At 48.2% G+C, this 27,705-nt stretch overlaps 2 protein-coding genes across 4 annotated transcripts in view; one reads left to right on the forward strand and one right to left on the reverse strand.

The window, feature by feature from the left end:
• The window catches only part of TAF4 (TATA-box binding protein associated factor 4), a 118,026-nt gene extending 101,828 nt beyond the window's left edge, over nt 1–16,198 (reverse strand). For all 3 annotated transcript variants that reach the window (XM_037810939.1, XM_037810940.1, XM_037810941.1), the window contains exons 1-2: nt 15,876–16,198; nt 14,615–15,763 (exon numbers count right to left, since the gene is read on the reverse strand). In XM_037810939.1, coding sequence (XP_037666867.1) covers nt 14,615–15,763; nt 15,876–16,152 — 1,426 coding nt within the window. In that variant the 5' untranslated portion in view covers nt 16,153–16,198. The remainder of the gene's footprint in view (nt 1–14,614; nt 15,764–15,875) is intronic.
• Nucleotides 16,199–16,451: 253 nt separating this feature from the next.
• LOC119515156 (homeobox protein cut-like 1) lies at nt 16,452–20,554 on the forward strand. The gene is made up of 3 exons (XM_037810942.1): nt 16,452–16,956; nt 18,659–19,255; nt 19,378–20,554. The coding sequence occupies exons 1-2, from the start codon at nt 16,584–16,586 to the stop codon at nt 18,697–18,699; spliced, it is 414 nt and encodes a 137-aa protein (XP_037666870.1). The 5' UTR covers nt 16,452–16,583; the 3' UTR covers nt 18,700–19,255; nt 19,378–20,554.
• Nucleotides 20,555–27,705: the final 7,151 nt, after the last annotated feature.

Here is a 27,705-nt window from a genome sequence, read left to right on the forward strand (position 1 = left end):
CATGGACAGACATTTTTCCAAAGAGGAAACAAAGATAAAAAATAAAAAGCACATGAAAAGATGCTCAGCTTCACCAGCTATTAGGGAAACGCAAATCAAAAACACGAGATATCATCTGACACCTATTAGAATGGCCACTATTAAACAAACAGGAAACTACAAGTGTTGGAGAGGATGTGGAGAAACTGGAACTCTTATTCACTGCTGGTGGGAATGTAAAATGGTACAGCCACTGTAGAGGACACTCTGGCAGTTCCTCAGGAAGCTAAGTAAAGAACTACCATATGACCCAGCAATCCCACTTCTAGGTATACAATCAGAAGAATGGAAAGCAGGGACACAGACAGACATTTGCACACCAATGTTCACAGCAGCATTATTCACAATTGCCAAAAATTGGAAACAACCTAAGTGTCCATCAACAGATACATGGATAAACAAAATGTGGTATACACGGACAATGAAATATTATTCAGTAAGAAGGAATAAAGCCCTGAAGCATGAGACAACATGGATGGACCTTGAAGACACTGTGTTAAGTGAAGTAAGTCAGACACAAAAGGACAAATATTATATGATCTCACTGATATGAATTAATTATAATATGTAAACTCACAGACATAAAATATAGAATATAGTTTACCAGGATATAGAATCAGGCTAAAGAATGGAGAGCAGTTGCTTAATATGTGCAGAATGTTTAACTATGGTAAACTTAAATGTTTGGAAATGCACAGAGATGACGGTAGCAAGTTACTGTGAGATAATGAACAGTGCTGAATGGTGTGTAAATGTGGTGGAAGGGGGAAATTTAGAAAAACGTATGTCACCAAAAGGAAAGCTGGAGGCTAAATGGGGGAATGTATAATACAGTGAATCTTGTGGTGGACAATGTCCATGATTAATTGTACAAATATAAAAAAGTTATTTCATAAACTAGAGCAAATGTACACTATTACAAGAAGTTAATAGAGGGGTATATGCGAAAAAAATGTACCAATTGCAAACTATGGACTATAGTTATCAGTAATATTTTAATACTCTTTCATCAATACCACACCAATACCATGGGTCAATAATAGGGGGAGAAAAGAGGATGGGGGAATTTGGGTTTGTTTTTTTTTTTTTTATTTCTTTTCTGGAGTAATGAAAATGCTCTAAAATTGATCATGAGGATAAATGCACAACTATGTGACGATACTATGAGCCAGTGATTGTATACTTCGGATGCTTTGTATGGTGTGTGAATATATCTCAATAAAATTGCATTAAAAAAATAGAGAGAATCAACATAAACAAAAGCAGTTTCTCCAAAAAGAGTAACAAAATCAACAAACTTTTAGCCAGACTGGCAAAGAGTATGAGGGAGAGTACACGTGTAACTAAAATCAGGAATGAAATGGGGATACTACTACAGACCTTATAAAAATAAAAAGGATTATAGGAGGGTATGATGAACAATTATATGCCAACTTTTGGATGAAATTGACAAATTCCTTGGAATATACAAATTACCTATTCTGATGCAAGAAGAAATAGAAAATATCAACAGACCTATAACAAGTAAAAAGATTGCGTCAATAATCAAAAACCTCCCAACAAAGAAAGTCCAGAACCAGATAGTTTCGCTGCTCAATACTACCAAACATTTAAAGAAGATTTAACACTGATCCTTCTCAAACTTCCAAAAAATAGAAGAGGAGAGAACACTTCCAAACCCATTCTACAAGGCCAGAATTACCCTGATAACAAAACCAGATAAAGACAGCACAAGAAAAGAAAATTATGGGCCAATTTCCCCTGTAAGTGTAGATGCAAAAATCCTCAACAAAATACCGTCAAAGCAAATCCAACAGTATATTAAAAGGACTATACACCATGACCTAGTGGGATTTATTCCAGGAATGCACAAACAGTTCAACATAAGAAAATCAATCAACGTTAATACGCCACACTAACAGAATGAAGGAAAAAAAAAACACATGATCATCTCAATTGATGCAGAAAAAGCATCTGACAAAATCCAACATCCTTTCATGACAAAAACAGCTGGAATACTAGGGATAGAAGGGAACTTTCTCAACAGACAGAGGTCATTTGTGAAAAACCCACACAAACATCATACTCCATGGTGAAAGACTGAAAGCTTCCTCCCAAAGACCAGGAACAAGACAAGGAGGCCCCCCATCACCACTGCTGGTCAACCTAGCAGGGAAAGTGCCAGCCAGAGCAATCAGGCCAGAGAAAGAAATATAAGGCATTCAAATGGGAAAGGAAGAAGTCAAAGCATCTCTGTTCACAGCTGACATGACCCCCCACAGAATCCACAAGAAACCTACTAGAATTAATAAATGAATTCAGTAAAGCTGCAGGACACAAGAGAGGTACAAGTCCCTTGGGTTCCTATATACCAATAATGAACAATCTGAAAAGGAAATCAAGAAAATTCCATTTAAACTAGCATCTAAAAAATAAAATATCTAGGAATAAATTTCATCAAGAAAAGACTTGTACACCAAAAACTACAAAACACTGCTGAAAGAAATTAGAGAAGACCTAAATAAATGGCAAGACATCCCGTGTCAAGGATTGAAGAACTTAATATTGTTAACTACCCAAAGCAATCTGTAAATGCAATGCAATCCCTATCAAAATTCTAGCAGCCTTTTTGCAGAAATGGAAAAGCCAATCCTCAAATTAATATGGAATCACAAGTGGCCCTAAGTCGACAAAACAATCTTGAAAAAGAAAAACAGATTTGGAGGACTCACACTTCCTGATTTCAAAACTTACTACAAAGCTACAGTAATTAAAACATGTGGTCCTGGCAAGGAAAAACATATAGACCAATGGAAAAGTACTGAGAATCCAAAGTTAAATCCACACATCCATGGCCATTTGATTTTACATAAGGGCCAATAAATGGTGCTGGGACAACTGGAAATCCAAGTGCAAAGAATGAACGTGCACCCTTACCTCTTCACCATATATAAAGATTAATTCAAACTGGATTAACAACCTAAATTAACAACCTAAATAAGAGCTAATCCTTACTAGAATGGCCACTACTAAACAAACAGAAAGCTGCAAGTGTTGGAGAAGACGTGGAGAAATAGGAACACTCATTCATTGCTGGTGGGAATGTAGAATGGTGCAGCCACTGAGGAAGACAGTCGGGTGGTTCCTCAGGCAGCTATGTATAGAACTACCATCTGAGCCGGCAATCCCACTTCTAGGTATATACTCAGAAGAACTGAAAGCAGGGATGCGAACAGACATCTGTAACAGCAATGTTCATAGCGGCATCATTCATAACTGCTGAAAGATGGAAGCAACTCTAGTGTCCATCAACCAATGCATGGATAAATCAAATGTGGCATATGCATACGATGGAATATTATTCAGCTGTAAGAAGGAATAAAGTCCTGATACATGCAAAAACATGGATGAACCCTGAGGACATTATGTTGATGAAATAAACCGGACAAAAAAAGGGTAAGTATGGTAGATCTCACTAATATGAACTAAAAAAAATAAGCAAACTCATGAAGTCAATAACTAGAATATGTTACCAGAAGACAGAATGAGGGCAGAGAATGGGGAACTGATGCTTAAGTTGTGCAGAAATTTTTAATAAGGCTGATTGGAATGTCTGGAACTGGATAGAGGTAATGGGGGCAGCTGAATGGTGTGTGTGACTGTGGTTAAAAGGGGAAGTTTGGGGTCATGTATGTCACTAGAAGGAAAGCTGTGTAACATCATGAACCCTGTTGCGGATGATGAAGGCAGTTAACAGTATAAATACAAGATTGTTCTTCCATGAACCAGAACAAATGTACATCATTACAAGGTATTAATAACAGAGTGGTACATGGGGGGAATGCACCTAATGCAAACTACGGACTATAGTTAACAGTGATATAATATTCTTCCATCAGCTGTAACAAAGGTACCAGACCAAGGCTAAGGGTCAGTAATAGGGGGTATAAGGGCCACGGGGTTTTTCCTTTTGGGGCAAGGAGAATATTCTCAGTCAACTGCGGCAAGGTGAGGCCAACTGTGATTACACTTAGAGCCACTGACTGTACACTTTGGATGGACTGTATGATGTGTAAACAAAACTGTTTAAAAAAAAAAGTAAAGATTAAAAAAAGAGAGCTGATACTATAAAACACTTACAAGAAAACAAAGGGAAATAGCTTCAGGACCTTGTAGTCAGCAACGATTTTTAGATTTTAAACCAAAAGCAGGAGAAACAAAAGAAAAAATAGATGAAATGGACTTCATTAAAATAGAAAACTTTTGTAGACCAAAGGATACTATCAAGAAAGTGAAAAGACCACCTACAGAATGGGAGAAAATATTTGGAAACCACATATCTGTTAAGGGTTTAAAATCCAAAATATATAAAGAACTGCAACTAAACAAAAACAACCCAATTTAAAAAAATATGCCAAGGATTTGAAAAGACATTTCTCCAAAGAAGATATTCAAATGGCCAATAAGCACATGAAAAGATGCTCAACATCATTAGCCAATAGGGAAATACAAATTAAAAATTCAAGCTACCACTTCACCCCCACTAAGATGACTATTAAGGAAAAACTGAAATAACAAGCACTGACAAGGATGCAGAGAAAACAGGAACTGTCAAACATTGTCGGTGGCCATTTAAAATGGTGCAGTCACAGTGGAAAACCGTTTGGTGGTTCCTCAGAAAATTAAACACAGAATTACCAAATGACCCCTCAATTCCACTCCTAGGTATGCATACTCAAAGTAACTGAAAGCTGGGACTTGGACAGATAGTTGTACACCAGTGTTTACTGCAGCATTATTTTGGCAATAGCCAAAAGGTGGAAGCATCCCAAGGGTCATTCAACAGACAAAGAGATAGACAAAATGTGGTCCATCCAGACATTTAAATATTATTCAGGCATAAAAAGAAGTGAAGTAATATCAGAGCTGTATTGAAGATGAATAGGATTGAAAGGGGTTGTTTAAAGGCATGTTTCCCACAGATAAGCACCACTTTGGACGATATACTTCTAAGGTATGACACTAGCACAGAGAGTGACAACAGAAGGGTATATGGGAAAAATCTACATATTGCATACTAGGAACTATAATTAATAGGAATACCATACTGGTATTGCACAAATACTAGGGACAAATAATTGAGGGCTGACAGGAGATACGAGATGTTTTGGGTCATGAGAATTTTTTAAATTGGAGAATGATGAGGATTATACAACTAAGTAACAATAATGTGAGATATGGATAGATTATCATGAACATGACACATGCTATATGAACTTAGAAACCCCCTACTTTGTAAGTCAAGCCCTCGATCTTGAGGCTTGCTCTGATGAAGCTTATGGTTGTAAAGGGGAGGCTAAGCCCACCTATAATTATGCCTAGAAGTCACCTCCAGAGAACCTCTTTTGCTGCTCAAATGTGGACGTTCTCTCTCTAAGCCTAACTCTGAAAATAAATCCATCACCCTCTCCACAATGTGGGACAAGACCTCCAAGATGAATGAGCCTTCCTGGTGCCGTGGGACACGGATTCCAGGAATGAGCCTGACCCTGGCTTCGGGGGATTGAGAATGCCTTTTTGACCAAAAAGGGGAAAAGAAAGGCAACAAAATAAGGTTTCAGTGGCTAAGAGAATTCAAATAGAGTCAAGAGGCTGTCCTGGAGGTTTCCCCTATGCAAGCTTCAGCTAAATATGCCAGATGACCACAATATGATAGGCCCAAGTCAACAGTAGTCCCCAAAACCTTAAAGAATACCCGGATCCCTATCTGGAACTCTACAAAAGTTTCACTCACTAAGTTTATTCTTCAGAGATTTAAATCCTTTAGAGTACTTCTATGACAACTAAGTCCCAAAACCCAGAGGTAACAGCCTCTTCAAGAACATTAACCAGAAGTGTCCCCTTTGCTCATAAAGTAGACACCCCTTTTCCAACATGAACAGGTTAGAGTGGTCACAGCCTAGACATCCCTGAAGATCGGGAAAGTGATTAAACTAGAGGAAGGGGTAGCAACAGACAAGATGGAATTTAACAAAGGATCACGAACACTGAATCTTTACATAATTTTCTCATTCTTAGCTGCTAGGGTACTAGAATAGCTAGAAAGAAAGAATTAAAATGGTGGAACTGTAACCCATTGAATCCTTTGAAATTTGTTCTATAGCTACTTGTTGAATTGTAATTCAGAAGCTGTGTCTTTTTCTATATATGTTAGATTTCACAGTATGGAAATAACTGAAACTATGGTGCTATAACTCATAATAACTTTTGAAGTTTCCTATATATCTACTTGTTAAATCATACTTTGAAAGATACTGCCTTTCTGCATATATTATATTTTATAATAATAACTGAAACTGTGAACTGCAACCTATAGATTTTTTAAATTTGCTCTCTAACTACTTGTTAAATTGCACTTGGAAAGTTATCACTTCTATATGTATATGTTATATTCAACAATAAAAAAATATGATTAAAAAAAGAAGGAAGTGAAGCACTGTACATGCTACAACGTGGATGAACCCTGAAGACATCATGTTGAATGAAATAAGCTAGACACAAAAGGACAAATACACTTTATGATTTCTCTTATATCAAATACTTAGAATAAGCGAATTTCATAGAAAGCAGAATAGTGGTTTCTGGCGGTGGGGAGGGGGACTGGGCAATTACTGTTACATGAATATGAATTTTGGTCTGGATAACGAAGACAGTCTGGAAATAGTGGTGCAGGTTACACAGGCCTGTCAATGTACTTAAGGTTAAATAACTGTCCAGTTAAAACAATTTTTATGTTATATCTATTTTACCATAATTAAAAACAAGTAAGCAAGTAATAATGTTCATTCTGAACCATTTTCATAAAGTATAAAGGCAAAGAAGCCAAGAGATACTTGCCACATAAAGGACAAACTACCCCATCATAAAAAGCTCTGGGGAAAGTAATGGTCCCCTTCCTTCCTTTATCCTTCATCCCCCTCTTCCCCAAGAGTGGGCAGCACCCGAGGCCACCCTCCCTCTGGCTCCTCCAGCCCGGCCCCTGTGCCCGAGAGGCCTCTCCGCCTTTCCTCTCCTTCTCCCAGCAGGCAGGACCCCACTTCTGGAAGCTCTTCCATGCTCTCCTGAGGCCCCTTCCCCCTGGATCTCTGTGCTCTGCCAAGCAGCCAGGGAGGGGCTAGCCTTCCCACCCCACTTCTCCTCTACCCCCGTCACTCCCATGGGGGTCTCACCCGGTTGCACGACTGTAAATTTCATCGAATGATCACAAATGACCTCTCCTGGGAGCTCCTGCCATATGATCAAGTCCTCTCAGAAACGGCATCTCAAACGTGGCGTGTCCACTCACAGCTGCCCCCACGCCCCGTGCACAGGGAACGGCACCCCAGCCCCGATCCGGAGTCATCCTTGATGACCTCCAATCTCCCGGCAAGTCCTGGGAGGACGTCCGTGCCTCCCTACCACCACAACCCTTCCAGGCCCGGCCACCTCCACCTCCCACCTGGAAGCCAGCCCGTCATCTACCAACCTCCCTGCCACCTGTCTTGCCCTTGCCACTGCCACCCCGACGTTCCAGGGCTCACAGCACAAAGGTTCCTCAAAGCACAGCTCTGATTCTGTCCCTGCCCTGCTCACAGCCCTCCAACGGCTTCCCAGTTCACCTGAATAAATTCCAGTACCTGCGCACAGCCAACACCACAAATGACACGTGGCACCCTGGGACCCACCTGGACCCCATCACCCTGGCCGCGGGGGCCTTCTCTCTGTGCCTCAACTGCCAAACTCTCCCACCCTCAGGGCCTCTCCACTGTCCCCCACCTGGAACACGTTCCCTCCACCCTCCTGTAGCTGACCCCCTTCTCCCTTGGGGCCCCACCCAGCACCTGCTCAGGAGGCTCCCCACCATCGCATCCAGAGGAGCTGCTCTTGGCCCCCCGGTCACAGCAACTGTCTGCCACTTCCCCACACTTATGGAACGGAGACGCACTGATGACCGGTTTGGGCACTATCTGCCGGCCGACACAACCTGGCCTGCACCCCCCAGGAGAGGCTGCAAACGGGGGTCAATGTCCTTCTGCTCCAATGGCATCAACTTCCACACAAGTGGTGTTCTGTGATGGTTCTGACGGTTCTGGGAGTGTAAAATGGCCCAACCCTCCTGAGGGTGGTTTGTTTCACAGCCCTGAGGGCACCCCCGCCCAACTCGAAGGCACCGAGGGGTCCCGTGCAAAGACAGGTGTTCGCATTGGGGACTGCAGGTGGCCGGGGAACGCAGAGCCGGCAAATGGGGAGACCCAGGCCCTGCACCCAGGCAGCAGCTCGACCCTGGGAGAGTGAGGGACCAAGGCAGGCAGCGCGGACCCCACACTCCAGGGCACCCGGTGACCGCATGTCCTCTGTCAGAGCTCACTTTCCAAACTTCCCACCACAAATGCTGATTAATTTTACAAGCAGAAAAGTCATGTAGAAAATAAGTCACTTCCAAGTACTAACTTTTATAATGCCTATAGTTACATTAAAAACCAAGTCAACTGCTTTCCCTCCCACTCTTCGAACAGCTGCTGTAATACTTAAGACACCAACGTTCTGTAGCACGTCTACAGAGCAAGTGCGACTCCAGGAAGGCCTGTGCTCATTATCTGTTATGCTGACTAACACCCCGTGCTCTATCTACAATGAGTTTGTATGTAGATAATGCTAAAACGCCGCTCTGTGAATTTCATTAAAATCCTCCTTTAGAAACTTTTCAATAGTCACTGCCCCACACACTTCAGCACCAAGTCTAAAACTGAAGAAGCGGCATCTCCTCCCGGCCGCTGGCCCTGGGCGGCAGCACCTCCCTCCCCGGGCTCCGGGCAGGCCATGGACCCCCAGCGCCTTGATGCGTGCATCCCAGCGAGGGTGTACCCACACTCAGGCATTCTGGGACCCCCAGTGCTCAGACCCCTGCTCTGCCTGCCAGGCCAGGGAACCCCAGACAAGTGCCCTCAGAGCCACAGCACGTCTGACTGCTCACCCTCAGGCTCCAAGATCCGACCCCCATGTGCCACAGCTATCGAGGACTGCTGGTGGCATTTCCTCACCTGGGGTGGAGACCACTGCAGGTGGCCACTGGGAGGGCCCACGACGGCCATGCAGCGCCTGACAGCCCCTCCCCGACACACACCCTTCAGCCAGGGCAGCCCTGTAGTGCAAGGGGACAGGACAGGAGGGTCCCAATGGAAACCCAGCTTCGGGACAGGAGACCCTAAGTCAGACCAATGGCCACAGACGTGAAGAGCAACGAGAGGGGCCCGGAGCTCCTCGGGCCCACCTCCCCTCCTCAAATGCTGTCCCCAATGACACCTTGACTAGGGGACACCCACTCCCAGAGCGGCTGGGAAAGGCTCTCACCAAGGCCACTCATTCACGCCCGGAACCATGGCGACTGCGGGCACCGTGGCTGGCTGATGCCAGGGCCCGGGGTTGGCCAGGGCCAGAGACCAGCCAGGACAGACAGAGAAAATGGGGACAGAAGGCATGTTTCATATCCGTGGGGATTGTCTAGATTGTGGACAATATCTATATCTCTGTTTTTTGAAAGTTTTAATTCCTTGGTGCTGATATTTAAAGACACATAAAAATCAAACTTATTAACTCACTTCACATGGCCCTACCGTATAAATGTAGAGCTCACAGTTTCCAAGCCTAACTTGGATCCAGATCTGCTTCATGGGGATGATAGAGGAATTCTTCCCAGTAAGAAACTCTGAAACAGTGACTGCGTCCGGGTTTCTAACTTACAGCGCCACAAAGCCATAGCAGCAAAGAAAAGCCACAGGTGCACAGCGCCCAGAACACAGGGTCCTCCCACAAAATGCTCTGCACTTCTTTAACTTAATATAAGTGTTTTATTACTATCAGAGGCCTGATTAAACAAAAGGCCACCAACCTCCAGCTGGAGACAAGTTCCAAAGGTGAGAGCTCTGAACAGTAACTGTTTCCCAGGAAGATCGAGAAAATCGGCGGCTCTGCTTATCATTAACATGAAGAAAAGTAAAACTGCTTCTCAGAGCTACGCAAATTACCCCAAATCTCAGGCAAGTTCCTCCAGAGTCCTTTTAAATCTATGCTTCAAGATTTGCAAAAACAGTTGTTAATTATGTTTTGATCAACTCTCATGTAACTAGCTATTTATAAAAGCTTTCCTCAAGTATACCATTTACATGAAGAAAAGCTTAAATTTATATACTGAAATAGCTTGGAAAGCACAGCAGAAACCACCTTTACTTCATTTTGATACCAAGGAAACAAACACACGTGCACACGCGCTTACACACATGCACACACACCGTCTCACTGAGCAGCTTCATGTCTAGGGCAGGGTCTGAACTGGGTCAGGGCTGCTCTCAAACTCAGCTGCCCACCTCTGGACACCAGGGCAGGATTTCAGCGGAAAACTCGGCACACGCAGGAGCCCAGAGGCCCCCACCCAAGGCCCTGCCTGCTCGGTGGCCCTGCCCAGTTCAGCTATGAAGCAGGGACGGCGCCTGCCCGGCTACAGCCTGGGGACCCCAAACTGCTTCCCTAACAAAGATGGCCCCACACCTCACAGGGCCACCTCGGGCCTGGTGGACAGCCAGGTCAGAACTCCTGGGGTGTGGAAAGGGTCCCCTTTCCTGACTTGCTGAAACGTGACCATCCTCAGCTCCAAAAGACATCTGGTCACAGTGCTCAGAGCTCCCAGCCCACCTCCAATCATCAAGGTGCTAACACACCCCGGCACAAGGGACGGGGGAGGAGCTTCCTGCTCACCTGCACAGACTTCCCCAGACCCCGGCAGAGTAGAAGGAAGATGCTGGGAGGAGCTACCTTTGACCTACACTAAGTAGAGCTGTCTAGTGCTGTCCTTGTCTCGGTTCCCAAAAAGTTATTTTTCTCTTTTAAGGCCTCCAGCCTAACAAGACCCCCTCCCCAACCTCCAGCACCCCCTCTCCCACAGGTCCACAACCAAGTGGCTGCAACCCTCCCCAGCCAGCCTCTGAGCACCCTCGCCAGAGCCCTGATCAAGGAGAAGGCACTGGCCTGGAAGTGGGTTGACTTGGGCAGAGAAGCCTTGAAGAGAGGTGGCTTCTCCCACAGCAGCAGGACGTCTGGGAAGGGGAAACGCTGTGGGCCCGGGGGATCACATGGGGCTTCACAGTGCCCGCAGCGACGAACCCCTCTTTACAGCTGGGGAAACTGAACTGTCCCAGATCCAACAGCAAGAGGCCTTCAGGTAACAGAACCTGAACTTCTAAGACCGTGCCTGGTGCCAGAGGACTTGCCACCCAAGCTGGCCACCAGAGTCCCCGGCCCTTGCCACTTGCTGGTCAGCGACAAGCCCTCACCGCTCAGCTGTCCCTCTCTCGGCCTTGCAGAATCAGCCCCCACCCCAGTGTGGTCAGCTACCAGGGGGCTGAGGCCTTCCTTTCCCCACCAATACACTGCAGGCGGGGACCAATGCCCCAGACACGTGTGCTCACGGGGCACAGTGATTTCAGAAGAAGCAACAGGTGTCAGGCCGAGGCGTCCAGGCCAGTGGGGGGACACAGTCTTCTCTCTTGGAGCAAGCACCTCCACCCTGGCCAAACCTCACAGAGCAACCCCAGAGCAAATTCCACAAGAAAGCAGAACAGAGGTCCGCTAAAGAAAACGCCAACTGCCAAACCTAGAGGTGACCTCTAGCAACAAGCACCTGTCATGCAACTGTCTAGACGAAAAAATCTGTTTAGGTCATTTACATGTGTGCTAACTTAGGTGTCAAATCCCTTTTTCCTCCTTTCAACCATAATCGGAACGTCACCTTGGCGCTGGGACTGCTCGGAAGTGCACGTGGCTAACAGGCGCTTTTCCGAGTCCCTGGGACAACTGCATCCGCTGCAACGCCTCCAGAGGCTCCCGGTGGGCTCCACTTATTCCCACAGTGGGTAAAACTCAGACTCTGCCACCTCCAACACGCACAGGCAAGTATGACAACGGGAACATCGCTTTACAGAACCATCCCACAGAGTACCGCGGCCAAGTTCCCTAAAACCGAATGGGACGTGCATTTACTAAGAGCTCACCGTGAACTACGCGGAGGAAACACAGGCAGGACCTCGAGTGCACCACCATGGGAAAACCAACGTCCCTCCCGTCCCCACCCTGGGACCTACAAGCTACAGGGGCGGCGTGAGCGGGCTGGGACCCCTCTGGGAGCTCCGAAGACCTTGCCCTCCCCCAGTACCCTCAGAAGTGCCCACTGCACTGAGCTGAAACAAGAATGAGTTCTCAGCCACCAAGAGTTATTCCAAGTTACTTCCACCTCAGGTTTATGCATTTTTATCATGCAAGATTTCAAGAGAGGGGAAACATCAGGAAGAGGATTTAATATTTCCTGCTCGTCCAACTGTATGATATAAAGCCAGGGAACTTATAATTTGTCACTTTGGCTTACAAAATTAAACTGTACTCTGTTTAAAGCAAGGTACACCTTGGCTGGGGCACTGACAGGGGCTCAAGTGAAGGGAGACACAAAGAGAGGAATGGAAAGTTGCTGTTTCCTAAAAAGCATCTGGCCCCTTTAGAGCACAGACCTCAACATCTGTCACCCAAACGTGAACACGAACTGCCCTCTGCCCTCACACAGCTGGGAACTCACAAAAAGACTCAGGACAACTCACGCAGAGGAGCAACATCTCCACAGAACTTTTTCAAGGATTTGCCTACTTGTCAAGTACAGACACCCCTAAAACGGACGTTAAAATGGAAGGTGAAAACAATGACGACACCCTTTGCTCCCCTCCCCCACAGAAGCAATGGGGCACCACCCAGGTGAAGGCGCAGATGCAGGTGACCTGCCCACCACAACAGCTACAGACAGCTGATGATGGCCACCGGTGGGGAGACAGCCACCAGGGTGGAGACGGCACAGGGCCACAGCTCCGGGAAGCCAGCGCAGCACTGGCCTCACCAACCTCATGAACTTCACGTCATCGGACGCAGCAAGATTTAAGTAGTGAAAACACGGCGTGGGGAGATGCCCTGATGGGGTGTAAAAAAGGGCCTGGCACAAGCAGGACCACTGAAAAGGCTTCTCGTAAAAGGATAAAAAGGCACATGCAGAAAACGTGTCTTGGCATTTTGCACAACACACAGCGCCCTCAGATTACCTTTCAAATATTACTAACGGTCGGACTCAGAACAGTTTCCACTAGAAGGTCGGAATACACCCGAGCAGCAGATCAGAGCTCAGAAAGAGCACCCTACACCTCCGCAGGACCTCCAGGGGAGCTCGGCACCTCTCAGGTTGTTTTTTTAACATTATCTTTTTCTCCTTAGAGCACGGTAGCCCCTGCACCACCCAAACAGCTGTTTTGGCTGCAAAATGTCCTTCCCCTGCCTGGCCACGTGAAAGCAGAGGCCTGTCGGGAGCGTGCCCCCCACTCCTGAACCTTTCTCTTCTTACACTCCTGAAACACCTTCAAAGTGACCACTGTTTCTGAGAGCCTGAAGGGATGCGGGAGGTGGTGGTTCCTGCTGCTGCAGCTGCACCGCACGTGTGACCCCAGCCAGGAGCCGGCATTTGCGGCCTAGAGAGACGAGGTGGAGGGGACGTGCGAAGAGGACAGAGCCCGAGGGAAAGTTTTCCCCTGCCCAGAACTCCTAAGCCAGAGCAGCCTGCGCTGCCCTGTGAGTCCTTGCAGAGGTGACAGACAGAGGCCAGCGGGAAAATCCAAAGGGGGAGCCTCCCCGATACCAACACAGGCTCAGGTCTGGTCTCACCGCACGCAGTCTCCCCCACGGGAGGACCCGCCACTGCTCTTCAGGGGGTCACGGCAAAACCACCCACGTGTCCTTTGAGAGTAATAGTGCTGTGCTGAAAGCCACACCTCGCGAGCTGGACAATGCCATGGTAACACCCTGAGCGTAGATTTAAGGCAAGGACGATGACCACGGGGTCACTGCCCGAGCTCTCTCTACCCCTCAAAGCCCTGGGATTGTCAGATCTCTACCAGCCAGGTATTAGGAGGGAATGCCCCCTCCCCTCTCAAAGACAGAGTGCTGCTGGGCCTTGAGTTCACCTTTAGAAGGGTGGCCTCTCCAGCCCCCAGTGGAGTGGGGGAGGCAGCCACCACAGCCGGGGACAGTGAGGACACAGGCCACACACCTAAGTCCAGGAACCAGGAAAGGAAAAGCCCATGGCTCCGGAGACTCCCAGGGCAGGGCCACGCTCTGGGCACCCAGGAGAGGAAGGAGGGGGCCCCTAAGGAGGAACCCCGCAGGCCCCAGCAAGGGGAAGGTGAAGCAATGCTGTCGCACGGGCTACACGCCGTGATGTCACACGCGGAAGACCCACGCCGCTTCAGTGGGCGTACACCGCGTACACACGCAGGCACGCGCGCACACACACCCCGGCGGCTTCGGGCCACCACACCTGGGCCAGGTGGCGCCTCAGCGAGCCCCCGGCCCGCGTCGCAGCACCGCCCCGCCGGCTCGCGGGCGGGGACAGCTTCCTGGAAGTGGCCCCGGAGGAAGCCAGGCCGGCCCGCCCTCCCGCCGAGCGCGCCCTGCTTACCTGGGGGCAGCTGAAAGTTCTGAATGTTGGTGGGGTTCTGAGGTGGCTGCGGCAGGCGCGGGGCTAAAACGGTGGGCGTCAGGGTGGCCCGGATCCCGCCGGGGGTGGCCGCGGGCGTCCTGGGCAGGCTCTGGGAGCCGGCGGCGGCGGCGGCAGGGCCCTTGGGCAGCCCCGTGGGGGTCCCGGGGGGCGGCGGCGGGAGGCCGGGCGCAGGCGGCCCCAGGGCCATGCTGGGCCCCGCGCCCCCCGGGCAGCCGGCCGCCAGGCTCGGCGGCGGGGGCAGCGGCTGCACCACGGTCTTCGGGACTCGGCCTTGCCGGCGGGGGCCGCGGAGGGCGCGGGGGCCGCGGGGGCCGCGCCGGGCCCCGGCTGACTGTTCACCAGGGGCGTGGAGGCCGCGAGCGGCGCCCCGGGGCCCGCGGCGGGCGCGGCGGCGGCGGCGGCGGGCAGGCCCCCCGCGCCGAGCGCCGAGTTGATGACAGTACTGCTCCCGTTCTGGGCGGCGGCGGGGGGCCCCGGGGCGGGCGCCGAGGCTGCGGCCGGGGGCCCGGGCGGCCGGGCCAGGGCCGCGGCGGCGGGGGCGGGCGGGGGCGGCTGCGGGGCGGCGGGGGCGGCGGCGATGACGGTGGGCGCCGAGGACGAGGACGAAGCGGCGGAGGCGGTGGCGGCGGAGGGGGCGGCCGCGGCGCCCAGGAACGAGGCGGTCTGGATGACAGTGCCGGGGGCGGCGGCCGGGGGCGCGGGGCCGGCGCCCGCCTTGGCCAGCGGCAGCAGCACGGACGCGGGCCCGTTGTTGACCAGGGCGACGGCAGGTGCGGCGGCGGGGGTCGCGCCGGCGAAGGCGCCCCCGGCCAGGTGCGAGTTCACCACCACGCTGCTCCCGTTCAAAGTTTGCACGGCGCCGGGGGGCCCCAGCTTGCCGTTGCGGGCGGCCAGCGCCGTTGCCATGGAGGTGCTGAGGACCACGGACTTGCCCGGCGCGGCGGCGGGCGGGCTCGGGCCCCGCGCCCGGGCCGCCCGGGGAGGGGGTGCAGGCGGCGGCGGGCGCGCAGCCCGGGGACGCGGCGCGGCTGGCGGCGGCGGCGGCGGCCTCGGGCGGCGTCCGCGCCGCGCTGTGGTTCGTCACGGCCCCCGGCGCCGCTCCGGCCCCTGCAAGAACAACGAGAGCGCAGCGGTGAGGACGCGCCCGGCGCCCGCCCGCCCGCCGCCCGCCCGCCGCTGACAGCGCCCGCCCGCGGGCCCGGCCCGCGCGCCGCTCTACCTGCGGGGGGCCGCTCCGGCGCCGGTCCCGGTCCCGGCGGGGCGCCCTCGGGCGGGGCGGCGGCGGCGGCCGCGGGGCTGCCGCTCACAACATGGTTCCCGAGCGCGCCGGCGGCGGCCGCGGCCCGGGCCTCGGGCGGCCGCGCCGGGAGGTGGTGGTGGTGGGCCGCGCTGGCCGCCAGCTGCGACTCGAGCGAGCCCACCAGGTCGCTCACCACTTTCTCGTCCACCTCGCTGTTGAAGAAGACCTCGTCCAGCAGATCCGAGCCCGCCGCCATCTTTTCTCCTCGGCCGCCGCCGCCGCCGCCGCCGCTCGGGCCGAGGGCGCTGGGCGAGGAGGAGGTTCTGCGCGGGGCGGGCGGCGGGCGGGGCGGGGCGGCGCGCGGCGGGGGCGGGGCGCGGCGGGCGGGCGGGCGGCGGCGCGCGGGGGGAGGCGGCCCGCGCCAGTGCGCAGGCGCGTCGAGGCGCCCGGCGCCTCGCGATTGGCCGCCGCGCGCGCTTAAGAGGCGCCGCAAATGGCTGCGAGCGGGAGAGGCTGGGGGAGAGCGAGTGGCCGGGGGACGCGGCGGCGCGGCCCCGCGGCGGCGGTGGACAGGCGGGCGTCCCGCGGCGGAGCGGGGCCCGGGCCAGGCGGCCGGCGGCCAGCTGGGGGCGAGGGCGAGCGGGGGGCGGCGGCGGCGGCTCGCTCTTTGTCTCGGCGCGCTCCAAAATGGCTGCGGCCGGGCCGCCTGGGGCGGGAGAGGCAGCGCAGGGCGCGGAGGCCGCCGTCCTCCCTGGGGCGCCTGCACCCTCGAGAAGGGCGGGAGCCGAGGCCCGGGGGCGGCGGGGGAGCGGCAGCCCCGGCGCCGGCCGCCATGGCTACCCGGGCCGCTGGGCGCGGGAGGCGGCGGCGAAAGCGGCCCGGAAGCTGCGGGCTAGGAGGAGCCGGGAGCGGGCGCGGGGCCGTCGCCTCCCCACGAGGCCGTTGTCCCCGGGCCCCCCGCCGCGGTCCGCGCGCTCTGCCGGGGCTGCCCTTGCGGAGGGACGTATCGCGCATCCCCGCGTGTGTTTTCCTCACGATAAACGGGAGAGCGAGGCGGCCGGTGCGCGGCTTCCCCCAGGACTCCCGCGCCCCGCGGTGTGGGTGGGAGCGGGGAGCCGGCGCCTTGGTCAGCAGGTGGCTGCGGGTGCGGGTGGGCGTGAGGCGGGGGAGGCCTGTGCGCGGAATGAATCACCCGTATTTACCCCCGAGTTACGACCGGCTAGCATTGGGCCTTTTCCTCAACTTTTAAGTCAATAAAAGTTTTTCCAGGCCCACAAAAAAGCTCTGAGGCTCGAAGGTGCTTGTCATGTAATCTGACTCAAGACAACCCTCCTGGACAGGAACGTCTTATAAATTATTAGTTGAGTGGACAGTGCCCATGAGGACAAAATAAAATAATTCAAATAGGAAGCAGTCACATCCAGAAGTAGTTTCCTGTTATCCAAAATGATGTTGACAAGCACCTGCTTTATAAAAGTATATCACCTAAAGTTTCCTCTTTCTGGATGTTTTCTGATTTTGTTTTAACTGAAAAGACAGAGTAATTGGACATTACTAATAGTTTTCTTTTCTTCTTTTTTTTTTCTTCATGGGGGGAAACCCAGAAACAGTTTCCACAGAGAAGTGGCTCCATGCCCCCCCCCCCAGACCTCACAACCTGAGATCATCACGGGGTCAGCTTTATTGCTGAAGAGACAAGCACCGCAATAAGCACAGTGAATGAAGTTGTTGATGTAGTAAATTATTTTTTAAACTGCCTTAACAAAAGAAACTGCTCAGCTCTCAAAAACAGTCTCACTCAGCCTTTTGTGCCTGTGCCTGTGTGTGTTTGTGTGTGTGTTATCCCATTGCAGCCTTGCTTTATTCATAACTGGAATATGAGGGCCCCCCCCCCAGGTGTTTCTCTTGAAATAGCGGATTATCAGCAGTGGCGAGTGGAACCAAGGAAGGTGTCTCCCCTAGGGGGAAAAAGTGTTTTGGGGAGATTCTATAAATCTATAACCTGAATTTTATACTTGAATTTTGGCCTCCAGAAAGTGAAGCTATAGGAGAAAGTATCCCATAACTTTAAAAAAAAAAAAAAAAAAAAAAAGAATTGGAATCTTAAGCTTCCCTCCAGTGATTCAGTCATTAAATATTCTTAAGCTCCAACTTAGAAAGCCCAGGCAGGAAAGTAAACAAAGCAGGTGGCTGAGAGGACAGTGCTAAGAAGCCTGTGCCATCTCCAAGGGGCAGCCTTGAGCAGAGGAGCTCAGTGTGCAAGGATGGTCTGAATTTTCAAAGGATAGAAGAAATTAGAAGTTTTATGTGAAATCTTTTGTGCGTTAAGAACTAATTAGAAAATTTCAAAGTATAGCAAGCAAAACCATCAACAGCATCTGTTGTAAAAAATATAAACGTGGATAAGGTAGTTTATACCTGCAAAACACTCAGGTTGTCATCAGGTAGAGGAGTGCAAGCGGCTGGGCTACAAGGCATACCACTCATGCCACGTGACAGTGCGACCAGGATTCTGAGGCCCCCAGGCCAAAGCAGGTGTAACCAGGTGGTCCCATTTTTGCTCCCACACTTACATCAGCAAGAGCTTCAGTAGAGAAGTCAGCCGTCCCCCGCCGCACATGGCTTCTTGCGTTTTCCAAAGGTCCCCTTGGAGCCCTGCAGCCCAGGTTCGTCCCTGGGCCCTGAGCAGGCTGGGCTCATCCTCAGGTGCGCTGCAGAAAGCTCACCTCCAGCTCCGCTTTCTGTCTCCCCTCTGCCACCAGGCTTCCTAACATCTCCTGGACACAACCTCCTCCCAGCATAGACGGTTTGGCTGACATCACTCGCAGAGTTCCTTGCAGCAATCTCAAGGCCAGCAGAGAGAAGACCTTTCAACGAAATCAGAAGGCACCCATCAGCCTGACCACCCCCTTCACCCCAGAACACAGGCTGGGGAAGCCTGTGACTTCACGGGTCTGGAGTAGATCCCACGCACTGGATAAGTCCTCTCCCCTGGTTCTGCCTTGCCAAGAAAGTGATGATGCTCAGATATGCTTGGCCAAGACCCCCTCACCCAGGGGCACTGCTTGGGCGGCCCCCAAAAATAAAACTAATGCACTAGCTGCTCACCGTGTGCCAGGCTCAGCGTGTCCCACAGACGAGGACAGTGGCCCTTGGAAAGGTTCAGTAAATGGCCCATAGTCTGGTTCCTGGTGTGGGCACAGCTGGCACTGAAGAAACCCAGGACTCAGACTCTCAAGCTCTCTCCAGGCTGCTGGGGCTGACCAGCCACCTCTGTCCACACAGCCTGGCTCCAAGCACGGGAGGACAGTAGGACGCTGCGGGTTGGCTGTCCACTCATCCACTCGCTGTATCATAACGTGAGTCAGGCTCGCTTCCTCTCTCAGGTCGCTTTGGGGCAGAGGGTGGGGTGGGGTTGGAGGTGTTTGTGAACTCACCAGTGACTCATTCCCAGCCCTCTCTTGGCTCCCACTCACCGCAGCCAGCGTGAAGGACTTGACCAGCTTGACGTGGAGAAGACCTTGTTTCGAGGTTCTGGGGAGGAACCGCCCTGCCTGGACAGCGCTCCGACGAGCCCCTCACATGGTGTCTCCGCCAACCCAAAGGCAAGCAAGGAATGGCCTGACGCTCCTGGAGAGGAGCCTGATGCCATCCTGACCCTCCCTTACCTGGAAAGGTGAATGCCACGCTCGGATTTCTAAGCACAGTGTCCTTTGGGTGGTTTCGTAGAATTGCTGGTTGCTGTGCTTAACTCCTAAATATCTAGGCCCTCCTTCTGCTCACACATTCAATTCATAAAGCCCAAGCACCAGTCTGAGAAAATCCACCTCCCTGCAAATCTGTGGCTTCCTTGCAGGTAGTTTGGAAGATGCACCAAAGCAGAGGTTCTGTCATTAGTGACACTTGTTTAGTTAGTATTAATTTCTTGGACAGGATATATAAAGCAAAGATGTTTAAATGTTAAATGTCCATTAAAAAGCAAAAAATAAAACTTTTAAAATGAGTCCATTTACAAGGTGCCAAAAAATCAAATTTCTTGATATAAAACTAGCAAAAAGAAATACAAGACTGAAAACCATAAAACAATTTGGAGAGAAATTAAAGCAAACATAAATACATGGAGGGCTCTACCAAGTTCATGAATCAGAAAACTCTATATTATCTATTCTCCCTAAATTGATCCATAGATCTAATGCAAAATTGAGTATTAAAATCCCAGCAGGGTTGGTTGCTTGGCTGGTTTTTCTCACAGAAATTAACAAGCTGGGCTTCCATTTCCAGTGTGGGAAACCCCTATTGCATTTACCCTCCCAGAGACAGCAACATAAATTCTGCACAGAAGACAAAACTGCAGCCACCTGAAGCTGCCACAGAGTAAGCACAAGCAGGCAGATTCTGGAGAGAAGTCGGTATTTGGAGAAACTGGCTGAGCTGCCTATTTCTAGTTTCTCACCTGAGGGCTGGCCACAACCCCTACCATGCAAGGCAGATGAAACTCCAGTAAAAACCAGCAGTACCCCAGGGCTAAGCAACCTGGCATCGTGGGATTGAGAAAGCCTGCTGGACCAAAAGTAGGAAGAGGAATGAAACAAAACAGTCTCAGTGGCTGAGACATTTCAAAGGGAGTCGAGAGGTCATTCTGGAGGGCGTTCTCATGTGTTACGTAGATATCCCTTTTTAGGTTTAGTGGATTGGAATAGCTAGAAGGGAAGTCCTGAAACTGTTGAACTGCAACCCAGTGGCCTTGATTCTTGAAGGCAAGCGTGTAACTGTATAGCCTATACGGTGTGACTGTGTGGTTGTGAAAACCTTGTGGCTCACACTCCCTTTGTGGACAGATGAGTAGAAGAATGGGGACAAAAAGTAACTGAATAATTGGAGGGGTATGAGATGTTTGCAGTGTTCTTTTTTACTTTATTTTTATTCTTATTTTTATTTTTTGAAGTAATGAAAATGTTCAAAAATTGATTGTGGAGATGAATGCACAACTATATGATGATACTGTGATCAACTGATTGTACACCTTGGATGATATGTGACTATATCTCAATAAAATCCCATTTAAAAAAAAACAACCACAACAAAAACCAGCAGTCCTTCTGGCCTGAAGAAGTAGGGGGTAGAGTTGGGGTAATGACAAACACTGGAAAATGAGGGGACATCCCAGAAAAGAGAGAGTAGAGATGGTGTTTCAGTTTGCTAAAGCTGACAAAATGCAATATACCAGAAAAGTGTTGGATTTTGCAATGGGAATTTATTAACTTAAAAGGTTACACTGCTAAGGCCGTGAAAATGTCCAAATTACGTCTCCTGGTCCTTCTCTCCCAGGTTTTGTTGCTTCCAGCTTCTGGCTTCAGTGACTTCCTCTCAGCTTCTGCGAATTTCTCTTTCTTAGCTTTTGTTTCTCTTAACTTTTGTGGGGAATTTTCTCTAAATTTCTCTGGGGCTTTTTTCTGTCTTTTATCCTCTCGTAAAGGACTCCAGTAAGAAGATTAAGACCCACCTTGAATGAGGTGGGTCACAGCTCAACTGAAATAACCTAATCAAAAGGTCCCACCCACAATAGGTCTACACCCACAGGAATTGATTAATAGACAGCTTCAAACTAGCACAGATAGACAGTCCCAAATTCTGTGTATAAACTTTGCCTAAATTTTTGATCGGCACGGGACAGACTCCAGGCAGCCTGGCTAAGAATAAGAGGGTTGAAATGATACTTGAGCTGCCAGCCTAGGGAGAGAATTTGCAGTTCAAATCCAACCAAATCAATTTCATGCTAAAACGAAAAAATAAAATCAAGACTCTGAGGGAATATAAGAAAATCCAAAATCTCCACAAAATAATAGTCACAATGTTCAGGATACAATTCAAAGTTACTCAGTAGACAAGGAAGCAGGGAAATGTTATTCATCTCAAAAAAAATAAAATAAGCAATGGCAATTGACCTTTATGTGACCCAGATGATAGAATTAGCAAACAAGAATTTTAAAGTAGCTATTATAACTATACTCAGTATTTAAAGAAAAATATGTTTTTCATGAGTGAAAAGATAGGAAATCTCAACAGAGAACAAAAATTAAAAAAAAAAAAACGGAAACTCTAGAAATGAAAAATAAAATCTCTTAAATACAAAATTCCCTGAGTTAGCCTAACTGCAGTTAGAAAAAGTCTGACTGTGAAGCCACCGCCAGATAACTGATGTCATCCAAAGAAGAAAAGCATTGGGGTGGGTGGGGGGATAGAAGAAACTAAATAGAGCCTCAGGAAATTGTGGGACAAATACCAAAAAATCTACATGTGTGCCATTGAAATCACAAAAGGAGAGGAGAGAGACAATGGAGGGGAAAAAGCATTTGAAGAAATAATGACTAGAATAATCAATATTTGCTAAGACATGAATATATAAGAAATTCCATGATTCTCAACCAGGATAAACTCAAGGAAAACCAACTATTAGCACATTATAGTCCAATTGCTGAAAAACAAGTATAACGATAAAACTCTTAAAAGTACCCAGATGATGACTGCGCAGCTGTATGATGGTGCTGTCAACAGTTGATTGTACACCATGGATGATTGTATGGTATGTGAATATATCTCAATAAAACTGAATTAAAAAAAAAAAAAAAGAATGAAAGAAAGCTTAAAAAAAAAGTACCCAGAAAAAACCAGCACACAGAACAAAGGGTTGAAATACTGCAGACCTCTCATCTGAGACTATGGAGGCAATAATAGAGTGGAACAGCATCTTTGAAGTGTTGAAAGAAAAGTCTGTCAACCTGTTAGTAGCATATAAAAATATCTTTCAAGAATGAAGATCAGATGAAGATATTTTCTGATAAAAGAAAATAGAGTTCATCCCCAGCAGACCTGAATTACAAGGAGTGCTAAGGAAGCTCTTCAGAGTAAAGGAAGATGAGACCAGCAGAATCTCCATCATCAGGAAAGAAGAAGATCAGAAATGGTAAATACCTGGATAATATAAAGACCATTTTCCTCTTAATTTCTTAAAAATATGTAGGCCTGTTTAAAGCAAAAATTATAACCTCTTATCCTGGAGTTTTAATGCAACAGATATAATAAAGACAATTATATCCTAAATGGGGGAGGGGAGTAAGTGGACCTATGAGATTGCCAGATTTCTAAATTTTAAGTGAAGTGGTACAATATTAACTCTTAGAAGCCTGAAAGTTAAGGATGTGTCTTGTAATCCCTAAAGCAACTGCTAAAAGAAAGAAAGAAAAAAAGCAAACAGATATAGCTAAAAATCCAACAGATAAATTGAAATGAAATGTAAATAGTCAAATAATCCAAAGGAAGCCAGGAAAGAAAGAAATTTTAGTGGGAACAAAACATAAAAAACAAGTACTAAAATGATAGACTTTACTTCCACCAAATAAATAATCACAGTAAATGTTAATGCATTAAGCAATTCAATTAAAGGGATAGAAAAGTGAGACCCTGCCATGCACTGTTGTCAGGACAGGTGCTTTAGAAATATACTCTGCAAACAGGACTCATAAGAAGGTTGGAGTGGCTATACTAACATCCAATAAAATAAACTTCAACACAGGACTGTTACCAGAGGTAGAAAGACACACTGCCTAATGATAAAACAGTCACCTCATCAAAAAGACACAAATCATGATTGGGATATGCCTCATAACAGAGCTTTAAAATACAGGAGGCAAAAATTGGCAGAATCGAACAAAGACATCGATGATTGCATACTCACTGTTGGAGCTTTAAACACCCATCTCTCAGCAATGGATAGAACAACTGAGCAAAAGTCTCAGGACGTAGAAGAGCTCCCCAACACTGCAAACCATTTTGACCTAATTGATCTTTATCAAAACAACAGGGGAGAGGCGGGGCAAGATGGCAGACTGGTGAGCTGTAAGTTTTAGTTACTCCTCCAGGAAAGTAGGTAAAAAGCCAGGAACTGCGTGCACTGGACACCACAGAGCAATCTGTCTTTGGGCATACTTCATACAACACTCATGAAAACGTGGAACTGCTGAGATCAGCGAAATCTGTAAGTTTTTGCGGCCAGGGGACCCGCGCTCCTCCCTGCCAGGCTCAGTCCCGGGGGAGGAGGGGCTGTCAGCTCCGGGAAGGAGAAGGGAGAACTGCAATGGCAGCTCTTATCGGAAACTCATTCTACTGATTCAAACTCCAACCATAGATAGACTGAGACCAGACACCAGAGACTCTGAGAGCAGCCAGCCCAGCAGAGAGGAGACAGGCATAGAAAAAAAACAACACGAAAAACTCCAAAATAAAAGCAGAGGATTTTTGGAGTTCTGGTGAACACAGAAAGGGGAAGGGCAGAGCTCAGGCCTTGAGGCGCATATGCAAATCCCGAAGCAAAGCTGATCTCTCTGCCCTGTGCACCTTTCCTTAATGGCCCTGGTTGCTTTGTCTATTAGCATTTCAATAACCCATTAGATCTCTGAGGAGGGCCTTTTTTTTTTTTTTTTTTTTTTAAATCCTTTTTGCTTTTTCTAAAACAATTACTCTAAGAAGCTCAATACAGAAGCTTCAAAGAATTGCAATTTGGGCACGTCAAGTCAAGAGCAGAACTAAGAGAGCTCTGAGACAAAAGGCAATAATCCAGTGGCTGAGAAAATTCACTAAACAACACAACTTCCCAAGAAAAGGGGGGTGTCCGCTCACAGCCACCATCCTGGTGGATAGGAAACACTCCTGCCCATCACCAGCCCCATAGCCCAGAGCTGCCCCAGACAACCCAGTGTGACGGAAGTGCTTCAAATAACAGGCACACACCACAAAACTGGGCGTGGACATTAGCCTTCCCTGCAACCTCAGCTGAATGTCCCAGAGCTGGGAAGGTGGAGCAGTGTGAATTAACAAAGCCCCATTCAGCCATCATTTGAGCAGACTGGGAGCCTCCCTACACAGCCCAGCAGCCCAGAACTGCCCTGGGGGGACGGCACTCACCTGTGACATAGCACAGTCATCCCTCAACAGAGGACCCGGGGTGCACGGCCTGGAAGAGGGGCCCACTTGCAAGTCTCAGGAGCCATACGCCAATACCAAAGACTTGTGGGTCAGTGGCAGAGACAAACTGTGGCAGGACTGAACTGAAGGATTAGACTATTGCAGCAGCTTTAAAACTCTAGGATCATCAGGGAGATTTGATTGTTAGGGCCACCCCCCCTCCCCGACTGCCCAGAAACACGCCCCACATACAGGGCAGGCAACACCAACTACACACGCAAGCTTGGTACACCAATTGGGCCCCACAAGACTCACTCCCCCACTCACCAAAAAGGCTAAGCAGGGGAGATCTGGCTTGTGGAGAACAGGTGGCTCGTGGACGCCACCTGCTGGTTAGTTAGAGAAAGTGTACTCCACGAAGCTGTAGATCTGATAAATTAGAGATAAGGACTTCAACTGGTCTACAAACCCTAAAAGAACCCTATCAAGTTCAGCAAATGCCACGAGGCCAAAAACAACAGAAAATTATAAAGCATATGAAAAAACCAGACGATATGGATAACCCAAGCCCAAGCACCCAAATCAAAAGACCAGAAGAGACACAGCACCTAGAGCAGCTACTCAAAGAACTAAAGATGAACAATGAGACCATAGTACGGGATATGAAGGAAATCAAGAAGACCCTAGAAGAGCATAAAGAAGACATTGCAAGACTAAATAAAAAAATGGATGATCTTATGGAAATTAAAGAAACTGTTGACCAAATTAAAAAGATTCTGGACACTCATAGTACAAGACTGAGGAAGTTGAACAATGAATCAGTGACCTGGAAGATGACAGAATGGAAAATGAAAGCATAAAAGAAAGAATGGGGAAAAAAATTGAAAAACTCGAAATGGACCTCAGGGATATGATAGATAATATGAAACGTCCGAATATAAGACTCATTGGTGTCCCAGAAGGGGAAGAAAAGGGTAAAGGTCTAGGAAGAGTATTCAAAGAAATTGTTGGGGAAAACTTCCCAAATCTTCTAAACAACATAAATACACAAATCATAAATGCTCAGCGAACTCCAAATAGAATAAATCCAAAAAAACCCACTCCGAGACATATACTGATCACACTGTCAAACATAGAAGAGAAGGAGCAAGTTCTGAAAGCAGCAAGAGAAAACCAATTCACCACATACAAAGGAAACAGCATAAGACTAAGTAGTGACTACTCAGCAGCCACCATGGAGGCAAGAAGGCAGTGGCACGATATATTTAAAATTCTGAGTGAGAGGAATTTCCAGCCAAGAATACTTTATCCAGCAAAGCTCTCCTTCAAATTTGAGGGAGAGCTTACATTTTTCACAGACAAAGAAATGCTGAGAGAATTTGCTAACAAGAGACCTGCCCTACTGGAGATACTAAAGGGAGCCCTACAGACAGAGAAACAAAGCCAGGACAGAGAGACTTGGAGAAAGGTTCAGTACTAAAGAGATTCGGTATGGGTACAATAAAGGATACTAATAGAGAGAGGGAAAAATATGGCAAACATAATCCAAAGGATAAGATGGCCGATTCAAGAAATGCCTTCACGGTTTTAACGTTGAATGTAAATGGATTAAACTCCCCAATTAAAAGATATAGATTCGCAGAATGGATCAAAAAAAATGAACCATCAATATGTTGCATACAAGAGACTCATCTTAGACACAGGGACACAAAGAAACTGAAAGTGAAAGGATGGAAAAAAATATTTCATGCAAGCTACAGCCAAAAGAAAGCAGGTGTAGCAATATTAATCTCAGATAAAATAGACTTCAAATGCAGGGATGTTTTGAGAGACAAAGAAGGCCACTACATACTAATAAAAGGGGCAATTCAGCAAGAAGAAATAACAATCGTAAATGTCTATGCACCCAATCAAGGTGCCACAAAATACATGAGAGAAACACTGGCAAAACTAAAGGAAGCAATTGATGTTTCCACAATAATTGTGGGAGACTTCAACACATCACTCTCTCCTATAGATAGATCAACCAGACAGAAGACCAATAAGGAAATTGAAAACCTAAACAATCTGATAAATGAATTATATTTAACAGACATCTACAGGACATTACATCCCAAATCACCAGGATACACATACTTTTCTAGTGCTCACAGAACTTTCTCCAGAATAGATCATATGCTGGGACATAAAACAAGCCTCAATAAATTTAAAAAGATTGAAATTATTCAAAGCACATTCTCTGACCACAATGGAATACAATTAGAAGTCAATAACCATCAGAGACTTAGAAAATTCACAAATACCTGGAGGTTAAACAACACACTCCTAAACAATCAGTGGGTTAAAGAAGAAATAGCAAGAGAAATTGCTAAATATATAGAGACGAATGAAAATGAGAACACAACATACCAAAACCTATGGGATGCAGCAAAAGCAGTGCTAAGGGGGAAATTTATAGCACTAAACGCATATATTAAAAAGGAAGAAAGAGCCAAAATCAAAGAACTAATGGATCAACTGAAGAAGCTAGAAAATGAACAGCAAACCAATCCTAAACCAAGTACAAGAAAAGAAATAACAAGGATTAAAGCAGAAATAAATGACATAGAGAACAAAAAAACAATAGAAAGGATAAATATCACCAAAAGTTGGTTCTTTGAGAAGATCAACAAGATTGACAAGCCCCTAGCTAGACTGACAAAATCAAAAAGAGAGAAGACACATATAAACAAAATAATGAATGAAAAAGGTGACATAACTGCAGATCCTGAAGAAATTAAAAAAATTATAAGAGGATATTATGAACAACTGTATGGCAACAAACTGGATAATGTAGAAGAAATGGACA

The sequence above is a fragment of the Choloepus didactylus genome, chromosome 19 (assembly GCF_015220235.1).
Source record: "Choloepus didactylus isolate mChoDid1 chromosome 19, mChoDid1.pri, whole genome shotgun sequence".
Taxonomy (NCBI): Eukaryota; Metazoa; Chordata; class Mammalia; order Pilosa; family Megalonychidae; genus Choloepus; species Choloepus didactylus.

What these genes read in the sequence shown, in the direction of transcription:
- LOC119515156 (XM_037810942.1), top strand. Translation starts at nt 16,584, where the DNA reads ATGGCTGCGGCCGGGCCGCCTGGGGCGGGAGAGGCAGCGCAGGGCGCG. An exon ending in ACGGGAGAGCGAGGCGGCCG is followed by an intron (nt 16,957 to 18,658) that starts GTGCGCGGCTTC and finishes CTCTGCCACCAG; the next exon opens with GCTTCCTAACATCTCCTGGA.